This window comes from Montipora foliosa, chromosome 10 (genome assembly GCF_036669935.1).
Source record: "Montipora foliosa isolate CH-2021 chromosome 10, ASM3666993v2, whole genome shotgun sequence".
NCBI classification, from domain to species: Eukaryota; Metazoa; Cnidaria; class Anthozoa; order Scleractinia; family Acroporidae; genus Montipora; species Montipora foliosa.
The window spans coordinates 3,387,701-3,410,200 of record NC_090878.1 but is presented as its reverse complement, the minus strand read 5'-3'; the positions used below and the strand labels follow the sequence as shown (position 1 = coordinate 3,410,200).

The 22,500-nt window shown below is 39.6% G+C and overlaps 2 protein-coding genes across 2 annotated transcripts in view; both read right to left on the bottom strand.

Annotated features, from left to right (window-relative positions):
• Window positions 1-4,456: 4,456 nt before the first annotated feature.
• On the bottom strand, window positions 4,457-12,000 carry LOC137973622 (protein fem-1 homolog A-like). The gene is made up of 5 exons (XM_068820468.1): window positions 11,427-12,000; window positions 9,822-10,148; window positions 8,146-8,540; window positions 6,362-7,321; window positions 4,457-6,175 (listed from the first exon to the last, which is right to left on the bottom strand). The coding sequence occupies exons 1-5, from the start codon at window positions 11,797-11,799 to the stop codon at window positions 4,751-4,753; spliced, it is 3,480 nt and encodes a 1,159-aa protein (XP_068676569.1). The 5' UTR covers window positions 11,800-12,000; the 3' UTR covers window positions 4,457-4,750.
• A 2,241-nt stretch (window positions 12,001-14,241) lies between these two features.
• The window catches only part of LOC137973652 (kelch domain-containing protein 3-like), a 25,990-nt gene continuing 17,731 nt past the window's right edge, over window positions 14,242-22,500 (bottom strand). The window contains exons 12-17 of the mRNA XM_068820501.1: window positions 22,451-22,481; window positions 21,099-21,183; window positions 19,808-19,908; window positions 19,578-19,662; window positions 15,916-16,020; window positions 14,242-15,368 (exon numbers count right to left, since the gene is read on the bottom strand). Of these exons, the coding sequence (XP_068676602.1) occupies window positions 15,249-15,368; window positions 15,916-16,020; window positions 19,578-19,662; window positions 19,808-19,908; window positions 21,099-21,183; window positions 22,451-22,481 (527 nt within the window). The 3' untranslated portion in view covers window positions 14,242-15,248. The remainder of the gene's footprint in view (window positions 15,369-15,915; window positions 16,021-19,577; window positions 19,663-19,807; window positions 19,909-21,098; window positions 21,184-22,450; window positions 22,482-22,500) is intronic.

The following is a 22,500-nucleotide window of genomic DNA, read 5'->3' as shown; positions in this document are numbered from 1 at the left end:
ATGCGAAAGTCATATTGAAACCGTGGATATGAGTGGATTCTCTAAAGCGATTTTACGTAGCCCGAAAAAAAAGCCATGCTTGAACGACGCTGGAGTCAGGACTTTTTCTGTCCATTCAGTTTTGTTTTCTTCGTTTCCTGTCATTCGACAGACCCATTTCTGGAGGTATTTTTCGTCAGTTTAGATGCGAAGAAGGTATGACTTAAAAACAAGTCTTTTTTCAACTTTTAATCTCAAATATAAATATTGGTTTTGCTTGTACAGATTTTCGTTTTCAATTTCAACCCCAGAATAAATGCAACAATATTCCCGGCCACAGGAGAGGCCTTTCGCCCATGAGGGTACAAAACATGTTAACACTGATTCTCTACTCGTTTCTTTTCCCCTGCCAATCGACTCTTTTTGTAGCTTGAAAGTGCATGTTTTTCAGTTCAAATTGCTTCTGATCTTCTTCTTGTTTTCTTCTTAACTCTGACGGACCGACCCAAAATTTTAAGAAAGAAACATTCGACAGTAAACCGGAGGGGAAAAGATGGACGGCCTCAAGTTGTTTTATCAGCTGCGATGATAATGCGAAGATAGTTCGTTTAGAAAATCGTACAATTTCGTCTTAAACTGAAATAGGCTAATGGAGAAGGCTTGCCGCGTTTGGAGTAAGTTTAATAAAAAGGCTCTCCTTAGATCATGAGTTGATAATAAAACGATTCCCAATGTGAGAACGCAAGTTACACGACTTAATGATTTGAAGCAGATGTGAGATCGCGGAGAAACAAATTATACACCAAAATTGAAAAGGAAAGGTGGTATGGTTTGCCACAAGAAAAATTCGTTTTACTTTTTTCACAGAAAAAGTTTCGATCAAATGCCATAAAAATCCAGACAAAGACAAGTAAGCTGCAAACAATGGAGAGAGTGAAAAATAGTAAACAAGAAAGTCCGTAAAAAAGGGCTGCCCCAGTGAAACAATAATGAACGCGTCGAGCCTCGTCTATTTATGGATAAACATCAGGACTAAAAAAGGATCAATCTTTTTTTCTGGATTACCTTCCCACTCAAGCGCAAGTATTGCTCTACAACTTTTTTCGGTGAGAAGTTGAGGTTCTAGCAGACATGTTCGAGAGCTTACCGGAACAAGACAATAAAAATCTGCCAAATGTTCATGATTTCAATTATATTCGTTGACTTAAAAAAACACAGTAATTATTAAATTCTGTTTTTATTTCCGTCCAAGGCACAACGAGAAGGGGAAAATCACCGCGGTGCCTCTTGTAATCATGCTGTCATTGCAAATAGTTCACACGCCAACGTTCTTATTGACCAATCAGGAGATACGGTTATTATTTTTCGCAAGTTATTAAAAGTATTCGAAAAGCTTTTCGAATTAAAACAAGCTTATGAACATAAGAAACTTAAAAGGGCTAAACGACAATTTTTTTCCTTTTGTATTTCTTTTCTTTGTACAGTAAGATTTAATTGTAAGCAAATGGCATAATAATTCTCTCGTGAACCTCCGAAAATCTGGCAGATTTCTCTATAAAAGACTGCAGAGAGATTCCTCACTTATCTTCACATATCACCCATTATCCTAACAGTATTCTAGCCTATAGAGCTGAACAAAAAGTACGAAAAATGAAGGCTTCCCTAGTTCTTTTCACTTTTCTAATATTCGCCATTTTAACACAGAAAACGGAGTGCTTTACGGCTGGTATTGGAAACGTTGGTGTTAAGGGAAAACGAGAATTTCAGGTATCTTTTTATCTGCTTTCTTCTTACTGATAAAAACGCTACTAAAGAAAGTCCCTGACACAGACTGAGTTTAATTTCAGTTTGACTCGGTAACTTGTGAAATGAAAGTAGAAATAACCGAGAATGACTTTTGGACATAAAACTTCGAAAAAGGGCAAACGAATGGTGGGCAATTTGTGGAATTCAATTTAACGACAGGAATCATATGGTACTTAATAGTAAACAGCACCACAGTAAAGTACCGCTCAGTAGCTTTCATTTGAATGGTCACACTTTAGGATTTCACCCAGATTCAAAAGATAGAACCACTTTGTACAGCATAATAAACATCACAACATGAAAGTACTGCTCAGTAGCTTTCATTTGAATGCTCACACTTTAGGATCTACCACACAGATTCAAAAGATAGAACCTTTTTTTTTTTTTACAGCATAATAATCAGCACCAGAGGAAAGCATTGCTCAGCGGCTTTCATTTGAGAATGATCACGCTTTAGGATTACACCCACAGACTTAAATTATACAACATAATTATCTGATTCACAGTACCACAGAAAGGTAGCGCTCAAAATCTTTAACATGAATGATTTCTTCCGCAGACTCGGAGGTTAGAAGCGTATTTTGCAAAAGAACTATAGGATACTAGCCTCCTTTGCAGCCGTTTTTTGTGTCGGTCCCATTCTCCCTCCCCACGCTTGAATTTGAATTAGAATTAGCTCACTTTACAGACTGGCTTAAGGATTTCACGGGCAACCTGTTCAAGCTAATAGCGACCACTGTCTTTTGCTACTTCTAGGCACAGCAAGCTCTTGAACGCATTTGCAGAGAAACAATCGAGATTTGTACAAAAGCAGGCAAAAACAGTTTGAGACGGACGACATCGGAAAGCGAAAGAAAAAAGGCAACGAGTCAATAAAGAAAAAGTATATCTGCTGACGAAATACTGCAAACAAGCAACAAATGAACCATGGGATTTGTATCCTGAACGTGACCACGAAAAATTTACTGTCAGGACCTCTTTGATCTCTGTACAAAATCTTTTATTATAATTGTAAATTACGAAGCGTTAATTTCAGTATTTTGTGAAAGTAAAAACTCTCAAAGACAATTAGATGTGAAACAATAAATGGAGTATGTATTAGCTGTGGATGTTATGTGGCAGTTGAGAGAAAATTTGGGCCGAGAGAAATCTGGGACGGGAACAAAATGGCTTGATAATGAGGGGAAAGAAAGTTCACGCGAATATCCGGGTTTGTTCTTCAAAGGCGGGTGAAAGACCAGCGAAAGACCCCGAATACTGTCCGTAAGCCAGATTCACGCCCATGTCGTGTTAACTGTTTTAAGGTTAAAAACAAAGAGTATTTTTTACCATCGCTCCATCTTTCGAAATACGAGATCAAGCGTGCAGGGAAACGCGTTCAGAAAGTGGAGGTTTGTGAGAAGTTACCCTTGAAAACTCACTCTCATATTCCTTCCCGCCCCCCTCCCGGGTTGGCCTTGCCGAAGTGAACAAACCGTAGGCCTTTTCTTTAACCGTTTCCCTCATATCCCGAATTGATAGAAACTATATTGGGGCGGTATGGACCAATTCCCTCAAACAACATCGTAAAACAAGACGCCTAGTGGGCGTTTCGGTGGGATGCAGTTCTTGATGTGTCACGTTACGGTCGTTCACAATTGTCACCGAGGCCGAGTGAGAATCATACGCCCAGTGCTGGAAGCGCTTAGGAAGCTTTGTACCTCGTTTGTTAAACTGTAGATGGACTCGGAAGACGAAGCCGGAAAATAGAGCATGAGAACTTAAACTTGTTGTAAAAGCTGGAGTGAATTGCTATTGGTTTAGTTTTAAGCTTCACTTTTCGACATTGACAATGTGATTTTCATTTGATTCACATTTAGTACCGCAGTCATCAAAATCACTTTGCGTACAAGTACTATTATGTTCATGCTTACTCGCCTCGCGTGCTCCGCGGCAAGGGCATCGTGGCAATGCCACACCGAGATTAGGCTGCCGACGAAGAAAGAAAATATGATTTAAGGACAAAGCGGTGGGAATTTTTTTCCGAAGAGAAGAGTAAGGTTTTTGGCAAAAAGTAGAACGAAAAAGAGTTTGTGCATTGACAGGAAAAAATAGCGGTGCGAGTTTTTCACCAAATAGAAAACTAACTGATTTTATGTAAAAGGCCGCGATTCCAGTATCATAATGCAAGTTGCACAGTGATAGCGCGGTCAAACCGGAATAAGAAGTTAAATGAGGAATATATGCCAAAGGGAACGACTGTTCCATTTGGTGTCTAGTGAAACGGCCGGTTATTTCATTTTTTCTTGAATTGTTTCGCACTTCTGCAAAACCATTCAGTGAAAATCAAAGTCAAATGGAACGAGGCGTTGAGAGGTGATAAACTTTTTGAGAAGAGGGTTTTGTTTGATTGACAGCACTTACATGTAAATGGGGGTTGGGTGAGCTAATGAATGTGTCGAAAACGTTTATTTTTATGATGAAAAAATGAATAAATTGTTCGAGTGAGGCCTTGAGCAGTTTTTTAAATTAATCCAAGCTTTCGCTGATGTACGGCATCATCATTCCCTGATGACGCCGTAGATCGGCGAAAGCTTGGATCACATTTTTTTCAAAAGCAGCTCAAGGAGTCACTCGAATAATTTTTTTTTTCTAAAATACGCTCCTAAAGGACAACATCAAACGTATGTTTGGTTTTATAATTTTCATCTTTTAACTACTTTTAACCTAATAAAAAATAAGTTATTTTAAACTTCAAGCAAATATTATAGATATTAATGTTTACTTATTGCAGGTTATTTCGCATCTGCATACAAGGATGCAGTAATAAAATATATAATTGTTCTGTGCATTGCATTTATTTGAACGTGCGGCTTGCAAAGTTTCACCAACCTGTGCCTTTTGGTGCACAAGTTACCATAGCTGAGCTAACTAAAGCAATGGCAAAATACTAGTGATTTCTCCTCCTGGAGGTAAACTGCTTGCTCTAGTGCAGCTGTATAAACGATTCTAACCTTTTGGGTACCATCCCTTCATAATTAAGGTTCTCGAGAACAATCTTCCGGGCTGCGAGGCACTGGAGACAAGGCACGTGATCAGCAGCACGGATAACGCGACGAACTTTTTTGCACCGAGCAAGATCAAGAGCAGTCTTGCCAAAAGAATTACGCGCGTCCATGTGTGCACCGTTGTCGAGAAGACAAGACAGGACATCTCTTTCCGCGTGGCCTTTAGTGAGGAGTATATGAAGTGCAGTGTTGCGATCACGATCCACGGCGCTTAGATGAACACCGTTGTCTAGTAAAAGTTCGCACACGCGAAGACTCGGAAAATGAAGGTGTTCTTTCAAAGAACTGATTTCCTCAGTTTTGGAGTTCACGGCGAGGTGGAGGAGAGTTGAACCCGTTGTAGTGCGCAGGCCTGCCCGCGCAACCGCCTTTGCTGTCTCCATGGTAACTAATAACTCATGCTCAGCGGACGCAACTTCCGACAAGGCAGACAAGTAGTGAAGAAGATAGATCATCATTTTGTCTCTAGCTTCGTAAAGCGCAGGGTAAGTTCGTAGGCCGTGAAGGACACTTTCAATTACGCGATGCACAGTCTTAAAATGGAGGACGCTTCCGCTACGGCTTAGTACGAAACCGAAAGCATCCGCGAAACAACGGAAGGTGTTCAAAACGTCCTCTACCTCATCTGGTGAGGCAGAGAGCAATTTCAGTTGTATCTCCAAAACATAAAGCCAGATGTTTAAACTGCGGCAAAACTCGCCAATCTGGGCAAACCTTTCGCCAATAGTCCCCAAGAGGGCGGGGAGACGCGAATGTTTGTCACCCAAGACGCGGTCACAAATCTGCAGGGCTTGCGCAGTTACGGCGCTAGGATTCGACTCAAATGACGACAAATCACTGGGCAGTCTTGCTTCTAAGAAAAATTCCAGCGGAAATTCGCTTGGTTCCATCTCAGGAAGAGCGAGGCCGTGAGTGCGACGAAACACAAGTGCCTCATGCCAGAACCCCACCACGGCAGATATATCCCAGTCACGTGATATCTCTTTAGCCAATAGACCTACACCTAGCAACTCGAGAGCTTCAATTTTGTCTTTCACTGGGAATCCGCTGACCGTGTTGACCAATGTGCGCGTCATAGCCTCTGAGCCTTCAAGAGCTGCGGCTCTGAGCGCCGTGTCACCATCTTGGTTCTTCTGTAATGGGCCTCTGTTGTCTAAGGCCAGCAAATAAGTCATGGACAAGAGATCACCCGATCGCGCGCACTTGTGAAACACCGTGTCACCTGTGGAGTCCTGGAGCGAGGTGCTGAGCTCCAGTCCTCTTCCGTGTAGCAGTTCGAAAGCTTGTCCGCACCAGTTCTTACTCTTCAATGCAACTGTGACTGGGGTGTCACCTACCAAGTTCTGCAAGAATTAAAATTAAACGAAATTATTACATTTCCGTCCTTTGCTCCAATAACAGCTACATGAAATATAGAAGTGATTGCATCAATGATGTCATAATTTCCTACTTATACAACCTACCATACCACTGTTTAGACACGACTAAGAATAAGAAAATATAAAGACCATCCAAATGAAGAGAACTACCTTAATTTCTGTGTATATGCCTGTGCTTAACAACTGTTCCAAGCACTTCTTGTGTCCACTAAATTCCCGATAATGCCTCACACAAATGTGCAAAGCAGTGTCCCCATCATTGTTTTTCTGATCCACTAAAACCCCTTTCCTGAGCAAAAGTGGTACAATTCTATCTTGGCCGCGCCTACAGCAAATCATGAGTGGTGTAACGCCATTTTTGTCTGCAATATTTGGATCAGCGCCTTCATCCAGCAGAATCCGAACGATCTCTACGCTTCCTTTCTCGCATGCCATCATCAGGCAAGTCTCGCCATTTTCATTACCAACATCTATATCCATTCCTTTGGAATTAGTGGAAAGAAGCCCTAGACAACTTTGTTGTCCAGCCAAGCCGCGGAACTTCAGTGCTGAGCTAAGCTCACTCTTCAGCTTGGACTTACAAGCATTGCGCAAGAGTGCTGTTACTATGGAGACATAGCCCTTTGCACAAGCAAGCATGACTGCGGTACTTCCTCGTTCAGTAGCCTTGGTCAAGTCTGCTTTATAGTCTATAAGGTGATGCAGGCTGGCAATATCGTTTGATAGAGCACAGAAATGTGCTGCCGTCAAACCCTTGTCAGATTTCTCATCCACGGTAGCACCTCTCTTCAACAGAAACAGAACCACATCGGGGTGATTTTTCTCACAAGCCAGCATCAATGGAGTGATGCCTTCCGATGTCTTTGCATTCACTGCTGTACCATCTGGGGCTGGCAAAAGTTCGTGTAACAGCATAAGGTTATTTGCAGCAGTAGCGCAATGAATCATTGAGAAACCTTGATTATCACGCACATTCATGTTTGCACCTGCTGTGCGTAAGAGTCCAAATGTACCAAGATGCCCATTCCAACATGCAACCATGATGCAAGTATTACCATCCTGATTGCGTTTATTCACATCTGCACCATGAGTAATCAGGCATCTTATAACCTTCAAAACAAACACTTGTTAGAATCCAACTGGATGTCATCTGTGAATTTGGAATGATTTAAGGTGGCTCAAATCGGTTTCAACACTGGAAAGATATTTTCTTATTAGAAGGACTGACACTACAACACTTTATCACTTCACATCAATGTTATGGTACCATATCAAACACCAATTATTGCTGAATTTTATTCATAGGCCTCAGCTGATCCATATTAGGAGAAACTCTGCCCTCTGTCTTGATTAGGGCTATTGACCTCCTGCCTCCCAAAGGGACTTAAACATATGTGAAACAACTATATGATTGCAGTGGGCTAGGTATATGAATACTACTGTTCATTTAGACTCGTCTATGTTTTTGTGGAAAAGATGGGTCTCCGATAGCCAAACAGCTATGGGAAATAAATATTGCAACTCCCTAACTGATCACTTCAGCATTAAGGATCAAAGTAAAATTCGCTGAGAATTGTTTATAAAGACTGCCCACTGAAACACTTCACCCCAGATACAGACTGACTATTCTGTACCTTGGATGGTAATTATACTTAAACGTTTTGCAATGGTTAAACAACAAAATTCAATTTGACTCCTACAGTATACTGTACATTCATTTCTCAAGTCTGATACAGTATACCCATCTGATCTGAGGGTGATTTCCATCAGCAAGCCCAGCCTGTAAAGATCGCCAACTTATGCTTTATCTATCACAGTGACTCACTGGTAAGAACTCCACCACTCGACACACAATTCCCAGGTTATTTCATAATGCTTAAAAATACAATGTAGCTGGTCCAAGCACAAGTTATTTTCCAAGATTTTAACTATACCTCAGTATGGCCATTAAAAGATGCTGCTCGAAGTGGAGTCGAATTTGTCAGCGTTGTGTGATTCACCTCTGCTCCTCGTTCCAATAACAACCTGACAATGGCCAAATGACCCCCTAGAGATGCCATCCAGAGGGGAGTGCAGCATTCTATGAGGTCTCCATCGATTTTCACTGTCCCCTCCTGCTCCATATCAACATCAAACTCATCTAGCAAGCATTGGACAATGGGAGTGTTTCCATTCCTGGCTGCTATGATCAGGGGGGTAGCACCATCAGTGCGGGTCTTCAGCAGGAAGTTACGCCTTGTCAGTGATTCACCATCAAGAACTCGTTTCAGTTCTGGAACATCACCTGTCCGCGCGGCTTCACTTACTCTCAGAACATGAGACACAAGGACTGAAAAAGGAGAAAACACCAAATCTGTAGGTATCAAGAGCTGGTTTTCATGTGCAATTGAAGTAGCAGCAATATTTTTAGCAATTTTTTGGCAAATTTTTTTATCTTAAAATGATTTTAAGAAATGTTTTTTCGCAATTTTTTATAGTCAAATGCTTTTCTAAATCACTTCTTGTTCGTATTATCATTATTATTATTGTTATTATTATTATTATTATTATTAAAACTGTAACCCTTTCCCTCCTGAGGACGAGACCTTTCGATTTAACTCTGTCTAATGCCAGCTGATTTTACTCGCAAATTGGAGGTGCAGTTGGTGTGAAACGAATGGGGTTTCAGCCTCTCAGTGCATTTGACTTGGCATGCATAATGCTTGTGCTTATGTTTGCACTGTTGAGTAAACCAGCCATAATGGTTCATTGACACACTACACACCACTATGTAACTCAATTTCAAATTGCACAGCAGCCTGCTTGGAAAACATTTGCCCAACTTGTTGAAATCTGTTGCACTTATTGTGCTTATTATGATGTTACAAAATTAATAAGAAAATGGGTGTCAAAACACAGGTAAGACTAAGGCCCTAATATTGTGAGCCATCCAACAAGGAGGACAGTCAAACAATCATAGCATGACAACCAGCCTTATTCTGCCAAAGTGCCTAGCATCTGCTTTTTATTAAACCTCAATATAAATACCAAGATATGAAGAGTTCCACATTTTCAATTTCAAACAACCAAAAAATTAAATTAATGTCTCTTTTATTCAGTGAAAGTAGGCTCCTCACTCTTAAGCCTGGTTTTTACTAGCTACACAAGCACAAGCGCAAGCATAAGAGTGCTTATTTCATCGTGAAAACAGGCTTGACGCAAGCCTATAAGCATGAGGATCAACATTTTTTCCTTTTCCTTGTTTGCGTTCACTTGTGTTGTGTGCAAAATGAACACAGCATGAGCACAAGGAAATTTGTTATGTCTGGCCATGTCAAGCCAATAACATGTAAAGCAGTCCTTCCAGATTCCCTGCGTTTGAGCATTTCAGAAAAAGGAATAGACCGTGGTTTATTTTGATGCTTATGTCGATGTTTGTTTTCACTTCGCATAAGCTACTTATACTTGCGTTTAGGCTTGCGCTTTAATGCTTTTGCTTGCATCACTAGTGAAAACTAGGCTTGAGACATCTCTACATCACCAGCAGAGTTGACATAGTTAAAAAACTTGCCACCCAACCATGAGTTGTGAGTTTTAATTCCAGGACACATTTTCCTTGAAGATCACTTACCAGGATCCTCTTGAAGTCGTAGCTGGGAAATCTTCATTTCTTGCACAGAAATCACATTCTCGCTTGCAACCTTCACCCCGCAAACACCAAGTGAGAACAGCCAGTCTTTTCTCCAGCCAGTGCAATGCCGCAAGAGAGGGAGAGCCTCTGTTGGCAACTGGAAGAGAAGCTGCTGTTGAGGTTCATTCACTGCAGCCATAAAGGCTACCTCAGCTTGTACTAACTTGAGATTTTTACACATTGTTTTCTTGAAGGCTTTTACTTTGTTCATGGTAATTGCATTTTCACTTGCGTGTAGAATGAATGAAACAAGTGACTTCCCTTGAGCTGTCAGGAAGAAAACAAGAAAAGGGTCAAGGTTTGACAGCCAAGCTAATTTTAAATGTCTTTGATAAAATAAATACTTTATTACTGTTGTTATCTTCAGCACAAAATAATAACATTTATTTGTATAATTAAATAGGTGATTAATGAAAATTCTCTGCACTGATTGGTTGCACTTGAGGTGAGAGTTATGAGATAATCACCTAAGCTGTTTTTTTTTTCAAAATGGTCGCAAGCAGATAAACAGTACATGTAAGTTTTCAAGGCAGGGGAAAGTTTCACCTAGTATATATTCACCTCCCTATTATCATATGGTGGATTCATGCAATCAAAGTTGTGATGAAAATTGACTGGTGGATTAAAGTTTCGAAGACTTTGGACAATTCAATCATAATGAGGCCACACAATAAACAGAAAAAAAAGAGATCCTGTATCTCTTCTGTCATACTATCCTCAAAAAAAAATGTAATGTAATGTAAATATCTCGTACATAATTGGCAATTGTGGGACAGACTATTTCCAGGTGATGTTCCACAGTCTTGGAAATAATTTCCAGGGAAGGCGGGGGTGCATTTTAGGAACCAACTGTATAAAACCCAGAGGGAAGGGGGGTCAAAGGCCAAATCCCTTGCATGGACGGTATAAATATTTTGTGGAACTACACAATGTGAAAGGCTTACTCCCCAAACTGTAAACAAAAGACCAAACAACTGAGACAATGACTCCAACTTTTAAGAAAAAACAGTAGAAGATACATAGACATTAAACAACAGCCAGATTACAAGACCTGCAACAACATTTCCCCATAGCTTTAAAATCTTTTTAAGAATGCCAGCAATGTATAACAGACTGACGGTGAGCCCGGGAAACTGCTGTCGATGGTTGAGCTTATTAAGAGTAATCCAGCTACCAACAATACAGCCAAGAGCAAAGATTGTGAACATTTAATAACCAAGATATCCCCTATTTACCTATCTTTGAAAGATTTTCTCCCAGATTTTGGGTAAAGATTTCCCGTAGTGATCACAGACGTTAGTAGTTTCGTGACCTCTTAATTCGAGATCACGACATATATCATTTAAATGTAAATTATACAAGACAAATTCATTATGGAGCGACCTCCTTTGTGAAAAAGTCTCCCCGTGTATTAAAACAAAATGTAAATGCACTTTTATGTTCTTCAAACGTTTTTCTGAGATCTAGAAGATTAAGATGCGATTAAGTTTAAGTTGTAGTAGTTATAAGTGAGCTAACACTTACACTGCTCCTACATAGACTTACCGAGAAGAAGGTTCTCGACCGCTTCTGTTGAAACGCTCTCAAGAACTGCTGGACATTTCTCTTTAAAACCACTCAAATGACTCAGAATGTCGCTTCTGCCCGCGACACCCAGAAGATCTTCTAGCAAGTCCATGTCATATTGGTTTATGCAGTTCACTCTGATGAGTTCCTCTAAGAACTCGCTCGCAGTCTTACATTCAACGGCAATTTTCATTGATATCACATCAGTCATAAAGCGCCTCATTACTTTGATATTCTCTCCAGAGAACTTGGGGACAATTTCCTCCACGAAGTCGTGAAAATATTTGGGTTTATTTGCCAAACCAAGGTGGCCGTCATGACCATACTCAATTCCTCCGCCACTTTCCGCCATGTTGAAGAGTTACGATTACATGTATCTTTCTTTCTGTCAAAGTTACCCAACTATCATTTTCTCCCCATTTTTTTGCGTCAAGTAACAGACCATACTAACACGTTTCGTGACGGCACAAAAAGCTCTAAGCAAAAAATTTCCCTTTCTAGGAGATCATCATATCTCGGTCATATGCCCAGCACATGCGATGGCAGAAGTATTAAGGGAGTGGTGGGATGGTGGTATTGTGTGTGGTTTTTTTCCCCCTTCCCCTACAGTACACAGGTTGGCTCCTTCCTTTATTTTATGGAACGTTCCTTTGGCTGGTTGTTGACTTTATGATTTCTCAATAGAAATGAGTATCTGCCATGTTTTATTAGCCGTCAAAATTAATGCGCGTTCAACAGTGTTCGCACGTGGCTCGTGGAAAATTTTTTCCGCACGAATGGCCATATTCGGTCATTCTTGTCAAAGCGCGTCACTAATACTAATCATAATAAAACCTTCATTTATACTCGAAAAGTTGTTTATGAAGGAGAAACGCCCACCCACCCCTCTTCTCCTTTGAAAAAATTTTACAGAAATTAATCTAAGACGCATGAACAATGATGAAAAACAAACTCGTGCAGTTTTACCGCAGTTACAAGCAGTATAATTCAACTAATTAACCTAATTTTCACGCGGCGTATTTAATCCAGGTTTTTTTGGAACCGTTCTGTTCAATCTTATCTCGGTCAGTATGATGATTGGAACCAATAGAACGGAAAACGCACCCAAATACGCGAATTCCCTTATTTACTGATAAGTATGATTTTCATGGGTAAAATATACGCCTTGTAAATCTTAAGGTGATGCCTCAGTATTGCACTGCGCATCCTGTACTGCGCATATGATGTGTTAATATTTATAAATTGGATAAAAATTTGCAACATTGTAAATATGGCATAAGTCGATCATGCACGCTGAAACCGTTCTCAAAACACGTGAGAGAAGTTGTGAATGACCCATAATTCTTTACGAATAAGCGTGCGCATTCCGAGAACAAGGCTCGATCCAACGATAATCGAGATACACAGGTACGATGGTGTTTTGCTCTTAAACGAGCACTGTGACCTATATGTTTTATTCCATAATTTTGGTTTTCAAATTATCCCTTTAAAACAAACAAAAAACTTTAAAATTTATCGGAAGGAAAAAAGATATAGCAAAAAGCGTACACAAAGCCCCTTACCCTGGGATGTAAATTATGATCTTGAGAACAACGACTCGAGAAACGCCTTTTTAAGTTAAGTGATTTTTCCATAAACCATATAAGACAGTGTTCCATATGATCTAGACGTCCTACCTATCAGGTGTTTTTTCAAGTGTTACTTTAAAAACCCTCTTGTTTAGCTACCGCAAAATGTACCCTGTGCCGATGAAATAACGCGCGTGATCAGTATCAATACAGTCATCAATGCGGTAAGATTGGCCCATTATATCTCTTAAGCAAGCACGGTGACATATCTTTTTTATTGTAGCTCTCAAAACAGGGATTAGTAGGGAACATTGAGGGAAAGTCTCAAGAAAATCGTTCGACAACTTCTTTTTCTGACGAATCACCTTAAGAATGGTGTCCCTTCGTATAAGGTTCCGAATTAAAGCGCATCATAACGTTAAGTTCATTATTAATCTTTTTGTACACGGTTGATACATGACCAGAAAAATCCAGATTACTATTTATTTCCATTCCAAAGATCACTAATGTACAGGGAATGAAAAGTTATAGTCAGTATCACCAAACCCAGACACCAGACCCTGGTTTTGGTATCACCTGGTATCTGGTATCACCCTGGTATCACCAGATCACCTGGTGATACCTGGTACCTGGTGATCACCTGGTATCTGGTACCCTGGTATCACCAGACCCTGGTTTTGCTCTCGATCATTTTACCGACATCCCAATCTCTATGTACCAAGGACAGAATGTAATACCTGAGGAGATCATGAGAAGAACACCGCAAAGAAAACTTATTTTTCATATAAGCAGGAAAATCGTTAAAAGACAGACTTCTTTACAATAATATGAGGACATTATTGCATGGATACGTAGTTTCTAGTTTCTCCGCACCACAAAAATGCCGGACAGAGAAGCAATAATAAGCTTAAGTTTAGGGGCATAAAATTCTTTATTTTTTATTTTTAAATCAACGGGCTTCCGTTGCTAATTATAAAAAGGCTGTAACCTCTGGAAAACTCTTTAATTCATTTCAAAAGTCAAGACAAGACTATTGTCGCAAAAATTGAACATGCTCTTTGTCTTGACTTTTTAAACGAATTGAAGAGTTTTCCAGAGATTAAAGTCTTTTATAAATAGCAACGGAAGGCCGTTGATTTAAAAATTAAAACTGAAGAATGAAGCATGAATGAAGGTAAGGCTTGGGAAAGAAGAAGACACGCAAGTGGCTAAAAAGTAAAAAGCAATACTTTCATGATAAGATTTATTTTTTCGATGTTGCCATATTTTCAGTTGAAACACAGTATACATTTGATAGTTATTGACCTTTTAATATTGCCACACAACAGGATTTGTTAACGATGGGGGTTGTCCGGGAATGATCGCCGACGATCGACACATCGGGAAAATAGAAACTCTTCCTATTTTCCCGATTCGTCCCCGACCATCCCAGATCATCGGGGATATGGGCTCCTGCTACGATTTATGGTTTTCATTAGTCGGCAAAATCTGGGAGGGTCGGGAAACTGCGAAATCCCGGATCGTCTGGAATTCTCGCGACATATGAAAACTAAGCTTTAGATCGGAGGAAGAGGACGACAGCGAGTACAAGTTTTCCGTACTGAGCATGCGCATAAGGTTTGGAGACCGACATTTTTCGAAGTGCGCGTGCTCAGAACGGAAACTGGAAGTCGTACTCGTCCTCCGATCTAAAGGTACCTACTAGCACTAAATCTGAAGGTCACTAATAATAATAGAGAGCTTTAGATTCTAGGACGAGGACGAGAACGAGTACGAGATTTGACTGCCCGTTTTTAGCGAAAATCCTTTGAAGATTTATAACCCGGACGATTAATCTTACTCTTTTTTAGCAGTGTAGGTTGCTCAGTTATTCTTATTACTGGTAACTGGGCCTTTTTGCTGATCGAAAAATGCCAAAACTGCTACCGTGTTGTTGAATTGTTTTGACACGACAACAATTTTGCAAAGCCTCGTACTAAAATGACGACGGTATCACGTTTTTCTCGCCAAAATGACGCTGGTTTGCGCGCGCTCAATGTTGTTCCACGAGAAAATCTTGTACACGCAGTCGTTTTCGTCCTAGAATCTAAAGTTCTCTAATGACCCTTTTATCGGCAACAGCTTTAACGAGAAATGCTCCGATATTTTGCTTTTTAAAAGTTATTTTCTTTTCATTAACTTCGGGATTCATGGTAAACAGGTATTCTGTTCAAGAATGCAATGGCGCTTAATGTTAGAGAGATCCATTCATACGATGAGTGTCGCCGTTCCCAAGCTTTTCAATGGCCTCAATTTTCTCCTTGAATTCTTCTCGCTCTTTCCGAAGTTTGTCGCGGTCCTCAAGGAGCTGTCTCTGTTAGATGAAAAGGCGAAGTTATGACGAAACAACTTCGCCTCCAGAAGTAAATGCGGTCATAAATCACTATATAAATCACTAAATCAATAAATTAATTTGTTATATTCGTTTAGAAATCAGTGGTGATCCTTGCAATCTGATCGGCTCTGAGTAGTGCGATTTATTCACGAATCGCACTTTTTTTTACTCTAAACCGCGACTTTTCCCTAACCCTAACCAGAACAAAACAACCAATCAGATTTTAAGGCTTGTTTAAAGTAACCAATCAAAGTGTAGAAAAATGAAAGACAAAGAGAGCATTGTGTTACAAATTTTGCAACTTTTGTTCCCAACTGGATCAATAAAATACTGGTACTTCTAAATGGATGAAATAAAGTGATAACTGAACTTTGTCGTGCAATTTTGGTCTGAAATCATACTCGTGATTTCAAATCGAACAGACCAAATTGCACTCCACTCAGTTCAATTACCACTATTAATCAATAAAAAATGAGAAAATCAGTCTAGTAGCTTGCTGTGTAATTAGTTTAAAAAAAGACAATACCTGCTCTTGTTCCAATTGTCTTCTTTCTTCTCTCAGTTTTTCTTTATGGGAAGCTATCCATTGCTCGTTTTCGTTTCTGTGTTTTTCAATCAACTCTTCAAGTTCCTTTATAACAAAGAGCAAAGAAAAGTCATCTTTTGATAACTTTCTTAGTTGATTGCTGAAAAATAATTTTAGCAGATGCTTCCATTTAAGACTGGCTTTAAAAACTCTTGCTCCACTCTGAATTTGATCAAAATGTCCGCGCCTTATGTTTCCTTTGGGTTTTTGAGACTAGTTTTTTTTTCCCTGAAGACTGACACAAGCTTAAGCACAAGCAACAAACACAGACGCATTGTCCGTTTTTGTACTAGAGACGGTATAATCCGTCCAGACTAATTATGCGTCTCTCGTGTTTACCGTCTTGTGTAAACAGGATTCATATCAGACGCATTACTCATCTGGGACAACTAACTCTTGGGAATCCTTTTTTTCTGTGTGTTAATTTAACGTGCCTCTGTGACCAAAAAATCAATTCATATTTTTCCTTGGATTTCAAAACTTTGTTAACAAAACACTAAGTGACCCACGTTTTAAGCCTTGATTTCAAAAAGACACCTCTTTATTTTAACTGTAGTTTTCCTATTTAATGGTCAGAAAATGACGTCAAAGGCTCACTAGTTTAAGAATGCAATATGTGTGTACGCCGCAGAATTAATATGCAGCATGGGGGTTTTGGGCTTTCAGACTTTTAAACTCACGCTTTGCATATATAATAAGCTGCGTTGACACGCTGAAATTTTAAGCTAGTGAGCCTCCGACGTCACTTTTCCCTGGATCCAACCGTCTGAGGTCCAATCGGTCAGTTTTGAACGGGAGTAATGGCGGACCGTGAAATCCAAAACTTACACTCAAAGTAAACGGCCTTTGGATAAAAACCAAAGCTCAAAATTTTGCCAGTCAGGCGTTAAAGCAAACACACTTCAAAATCTGAAGGAAAAAAGGAAGTGTTTTTTTTGATCACAGGGGCACTTTAAGGACGGGGCCTACAATTGTTCTTGCGCATACGTTCTGCGCATCTCGAGAGACTCAGGTTTCCTATGGGTGGTGTTCACTAATATAGGAATATGTTTGTACGGTTTAAAACTATGCAAAGAAATCGGAACTAAGCAAGTTCTCTTGGTATACAAAAAGAAGGGTAGCCATGCATTTTTCAGAGATAATTAAGCTTCAAGTTGGAAACGAACGCCATACATAGCTTTTTATTTCAAAGCTTTTACAACCAAATATTTTTGATTAATTATATCTTTGAAAAATGCGTGGCTATCCCCAATTTTATTTTTGGATTTCAATTACACTTGTTAGTATAATTACATAGGTGATTAATGAAAATTCTCTGTGCTGATTGGCGGCGCTTAAGGTGATTTTTACACGATAATCAACTAAGCGGTTTTTTTCAAAATGACCGCAAGCCGTCTTTTCGAGGTGACAGACGAAGAAATTAACTGTTTTAAAGAAAAGGCATATTTTTCAAATAATCACCTAATAAACCTTTGTAATTATACTAAAACAATTATTCAATTAATCAATTGCTAATTAAGATCTGCTTTTCCCGTATATTCACAAACTGCGCAAAAATACCTTTGAATTAGCAGGCACTGACCTTAACAGTCACTGCTTACGAGCCAGAAGGCCCATCAGCCCGGCGCTTATCTCCGGTTTCCTTAGCACGAAGCGACTAGGAATATTTCTACTCCCCCCTGGATGGGACGCTAGTCCATCGCAGGGTTACCACCAGCATTTCGCCGGTACTCATTTATATATCTGGGCGGAGAGAGGCACCGTAAGAGTTAAGTGTCTTTCCCAAGAACACAACATAATGTCCCCGGCCAGAACCCGAACCCGGACCACTCGATCCGGAGTCGAGCACTCTAACCATTAGGTCACCGTGCCTCCCAGAGGCAGAAATAATGTTTGCCCAAGTTCGTCCCAGACGGATTATGCGTCTTACATCGGTTATCCCGTCTTTACACTAGACGGACAATATGAGACACATAACTCGTCTAGACGGATTATGCGTCTCAAGTATAAAAACGGCCAATTTTAGAAGCAGTGTCTTTCGTTCTAACAAAGAGTGCTAATAGGGAAGATATCTGTTTACAAACATTGCTTTTGTTATTCAAATGTGCCAAACACAGGAACAAAAGACCCTTTGTTCCGACAGCCAATGAGGATCTGGTTGGCACATTCATGACAATAGGTGACGTTAAGAATACCTTCCCTATAAGCAGCTTTCACGATAGCGTCATTTGACTACAACTACCAGAGTAGGCCATTTCGGAAAGTACCATAATACTCTTTGTTTGTCGCCCAAATTTTGCATAAGCATAGTTTTTGTTTTCTCTTGGGACCATCTTAAGTTCCAAGAGAAACTGGAAACAATGCTTATGCAAAATTTGGGGGAACAAACAAAGAGTATTATGGTATGATCCGAAGAGGCCTATTCAGTTCGCTTTTCTTTCCTAATTGCCCCCCACAGGGTTTTGGCCTCGAGGAAGCAACCTAGAAGTCCCCCGCGTAAAAAGGATAAATGTAGAGAGGGTAGATTTGAAAGCTGGGGTTTTGAAAGTTGGACCTTCAAGAAATTCAGTAAGCCGCAACAGCAATTCAGCTTTCAAATTTCTTTACGGTGGTTAATTTACCATATCAGTAAACCCAGTTGATAACCCATTTCTGTGTTTCATTTTCCCACAGGCACAGCACCACAACTTCTTTAAAAACTAATGCCATTTATCCATTTTGAGTTTCACTGTTGCTTGTATCCGAAAAAATCCTTAATTGGTTCATTCGGTAGAAATAACAGGCGATATCACCCGTCTACCGTCTACGTTGTTGGTACCCTTTGCTGTTTTAGTTACTTTTGTGATTGCTTGCATTTCTGGCAAAAAGTGTCAGTTGGTCGAGAATCAGAATATCATGTAGGGATTACATCCCGCTAATCACCCGGGGGGAGTGGGGGGGGGAGTACTCCCTAATATGGGCTATATAGGTATGTGCGGCCCCAATGGGTATGGTCTTATAGTAGTTTTGGTCTGAAATAGGGTATCGATTTGGACCATTTTGGTTTGTTCAATCAAGTCTTGAATTGGGAATGTTTTTTAAGAAGAAGCTTCTTTATCATTAGGTGACAAGACCATCAACAAAACCCTTCTCAAATTATTAAGCCAACCGTGAAATGGCTGAAATACATGTACGTCTGAAATAGGCTATCAAATTTTTGGTCAGGTCTGAAATAGGCTAAGGAAAATCGCAGATTTTGATCTGAAATAGAATAAGGGTTTCAGGAAGCGGGACGCACACTCCCACCCAATTTTCTGGGAGTACCGCCTCCCCCCGGCGCTAGTCATCTACACTCAGAGTCTTCTGAATCTTAAAATTACAGAGGATGTTCAAGTCTTTTTGGATAAGGACGTTACAACCCATACGCCCTGTCTCACAATCATTGCTCAAACCCCGTGGGAAAAAATCAGTTGGCAAACACACCCACTATTCACACAGACTTCCCAGTGTCGTGGTCCGATCTATGGGTTCATAGTAAATGGTGTCTGATTTCTGATTTTGTGGTAATCGTGCCTTTACAGGGCAAGTTAAGTTAATCCTTAATCTCACATTCGCAATTTTACCTTCTGTTGCTTCTCGTACAATTCGATGTGAGCTTTTTTCTCCTCGTGAAATGCCTCTGCAGAATTTTTTAGAGCTTCCCTTTGCCTATAAACAAAATAAGAGCGAAAGAAAAAAAGCTTTTAACTAAGAAAAGCAAGAGTCTCTCCCAAACAAGAGCTCAATTCCCATTCCAATTCCAAAACAGCAATGAGAAACTATCAAGTCGTCAGACTACGTGCACAATACTTACGTTTCAAGCTCAGCATATTTATTGGCAATATCCTCAAATAATTCCTCCACACGCTTTAGAAATGACGCCTTTTCATTTTCAAAGTCTTGGGGCTTTGCTGGCTTTCAAAAAAAAGGTGGAAAAAAAGTGTAATGTAAGTGGCGATGACATTTGGCAGATTTATTTTAGAAACAATGGAATATCTGATGCCATCTGAAGGCTATCAACTTCCATAAGTTCTACAATCTTGAACAAAAGTGTTGGGACACTTCAGTTGACAATATATTTCTCGTGTCTTGGAACATAGACAATAAACGTAACAAAGTGTCACCCAAATGCTGCCCCCAAGTAAGGAAAAACCAATGCATTTACCCTAAGCTAAAAGTAACACAAACCTTTACCCTAACCTTATTGTTAGAAAGAGATAGCAAAGGCTAAGACTAAAGCGGCACTTCGTGTTGGATGTCAAAACTGGGAGTGCATTAGTGGGAAAGTGATAAAATATATAAATTTGAGCATCTCCAATCAGTCATCACTCCCTTCTTTTGTCCGGTTATGTTGGGTTCTAAGGCTCAGCAGATTGCCACTTGAAATGAAAGATAATTAAATTAGGTACTGGTAGTGGGTAGTAGATAGAGCGGGTTTCAATCGAGTGTCGTAAAACCAAAACCAAAGTAATTACTTTGGCCAATCAAAAAGGACGGAGACAATCCAGTAAACCAATCAACACTCAAAGTAATTACACGTAGCCAAGACAAAGCGCGGGAAACTTTCCCGCGCTTTGTCTTGGCTACACACGCGAGCCACGATTGGTTTTGGTTTCACTTCTGATTGGTCGAAAAAATGGCACGCAAAATGTGAACCAATCCCTGAGTGAAGTAATGAAAAACCAAAGCAATTCGATAATTACTTTCGACACTCAATTGAAAACCGCTCTATAAGTTGCTTTTGTGGAAAACAGACTGTGAACAAGCAAGACCATTTCGATAATAATTTATTATTCATGGACAGGTTTTCCATTGACTTTAAACTATGATTGCATACACATGTAAGATGCTGAGTTTTTCATGAACTGTTGTTTGAACACAAGAAGGAACAGCATATTCTGTACGAATTTCAGCTCCTTTGTATCTACATGGAGACCACCTTAAGCATATCTAAAGTTAGAGATTTTGGGAAAGGCTTTTTGACATGTTAACCATAGAGGTTTTCAAAACTTTTACCTAGTACTAACTAATCATTAAAAAGCTACCCCCAATAAAAAATTATAGACTTCAAAGGCTGACAAAATGAGACAATTTCACTCCTGTACCTTGGTTTTTGCTGGCAGAATTGGACTGTAAGGTGCTGGAACTGGAATGGACAAGTCATATGTAGAAAGGGGACCTAAAATGTCACTAGAACAAACAGGAATACAAACAAGAATTAACCCATTGACTCCCAGGGGTTCCCCATTGACGAGTAAAATCGTCTGGCGTTAGACAGAGTAAAATACTAAGTATGGCCGGTTTAGGCCCGTTTAGGGGTGAATGGGTTAATGGGGACATAGTTTTTCAGTGAGTTATTAAAAGGCAAATGAACAAATTATGTAATACCGCTAGTCTATTTCAGTTGTGAGGTAAAATGTTGTTGATGACACTTCCTGGAATTTGGACAACCTGAGTGGAGCTGGATGTGATGACTTTGGCACAAGTTGTCAAAATGCGATTGTTACTAATCCTTTGCATGACTTACTATAGTCATCACTCAGACACCTCTACACACACAGTTTGCAAATACAGTAAAACCCTGAAGAACCTATTTGTTAAGAAGAACCTATTTTACTTGAAGAAACTATTACCTATTACCTATTACCTGAAGAGCCCATTTTTTAAGAACCTTTTAGCCAAAAGTTGTCAGTTTGACCCCCTCTAAACAAGAACCTTTTGATCCTAAAATTGGAAATCATTGACATTTAGAGTTCTCTACAAACGTCCTCTTCGTAAGATGAGCATTACTTTAGCCTAGAGCTGATGATGTCACTTGAGCTTTTGATTTTACTTATTACAGTCACTTATACGTGAATTTTTTAATTCTGTATTTAAATTTTAACCAAATTTTATATAAGAGATAGGGAAAACTGGCTGCTGAATAGGGGACAAAGGCTTATACCACTAAATTCCGCTATCTACAACGTGATTTTCTCCTTCAGAAAATAAGAACCTAGATAGCCTAAATTTCTGTTCATTACCATTTATGTGAGAACCTGTTAAGACTAAATTTTAAGATGGAAGGTTCTTACTCGCGGCCCTTTACTGTAGCGTACATGTATCATAAGACATGCATCAGACAAATGTACCAGTAATAAATCCCAAAAATTCCTCTTATCATTCCTTCCTTCAATGGTCCCGACTTTTAAGCCTTAGCACTTTGAAATACATCTTTGTTAAGACAATTAACATGTCCTTATTCTTAAATCAGTTTCATTAAGTTCTTTGATAATGAAGCCATTGTTTGAGCAAAAGGTGCTTCATCGATCACCAACAATAAGAATTAAATTATTATTGTTGTTGATCGGGAAAAGCACACTAAGTTGCCTATTGTTCTTCCTCTATATGTAGCTTCAAATAAGTACATGTATCATAAGACATGCATCAGACCACAGATATGCACATACAGCTGTACCTTGACTGGGAAGATGAGAAATTGTTGATTCCTGTAAAAAAAGATGAGAA

Coding starts and splice junctions, on each gene's coding strand:
- LOC137973622 (XM_068820468.1), bottom strand. CDS start 11,799: ATGGCGGAAAGTGGCGGAGGAATTGAGTATGGTCATGACGGCCACCTT. Junction 10,149..11,426: donor GGTCGAGAACCTTCTTCTCG/GTAAGTCTATGT, acceptor TCTTCCTGACAG/CTCAAGGGAAGTCACTTGTT. Junction 6,176..6,361: donor GCATATACACAGAAATTAAG/GTAGTTCTCTTC, acceptor TAATTCTTGCAG/AACTTGGTAGGTGACACCCC.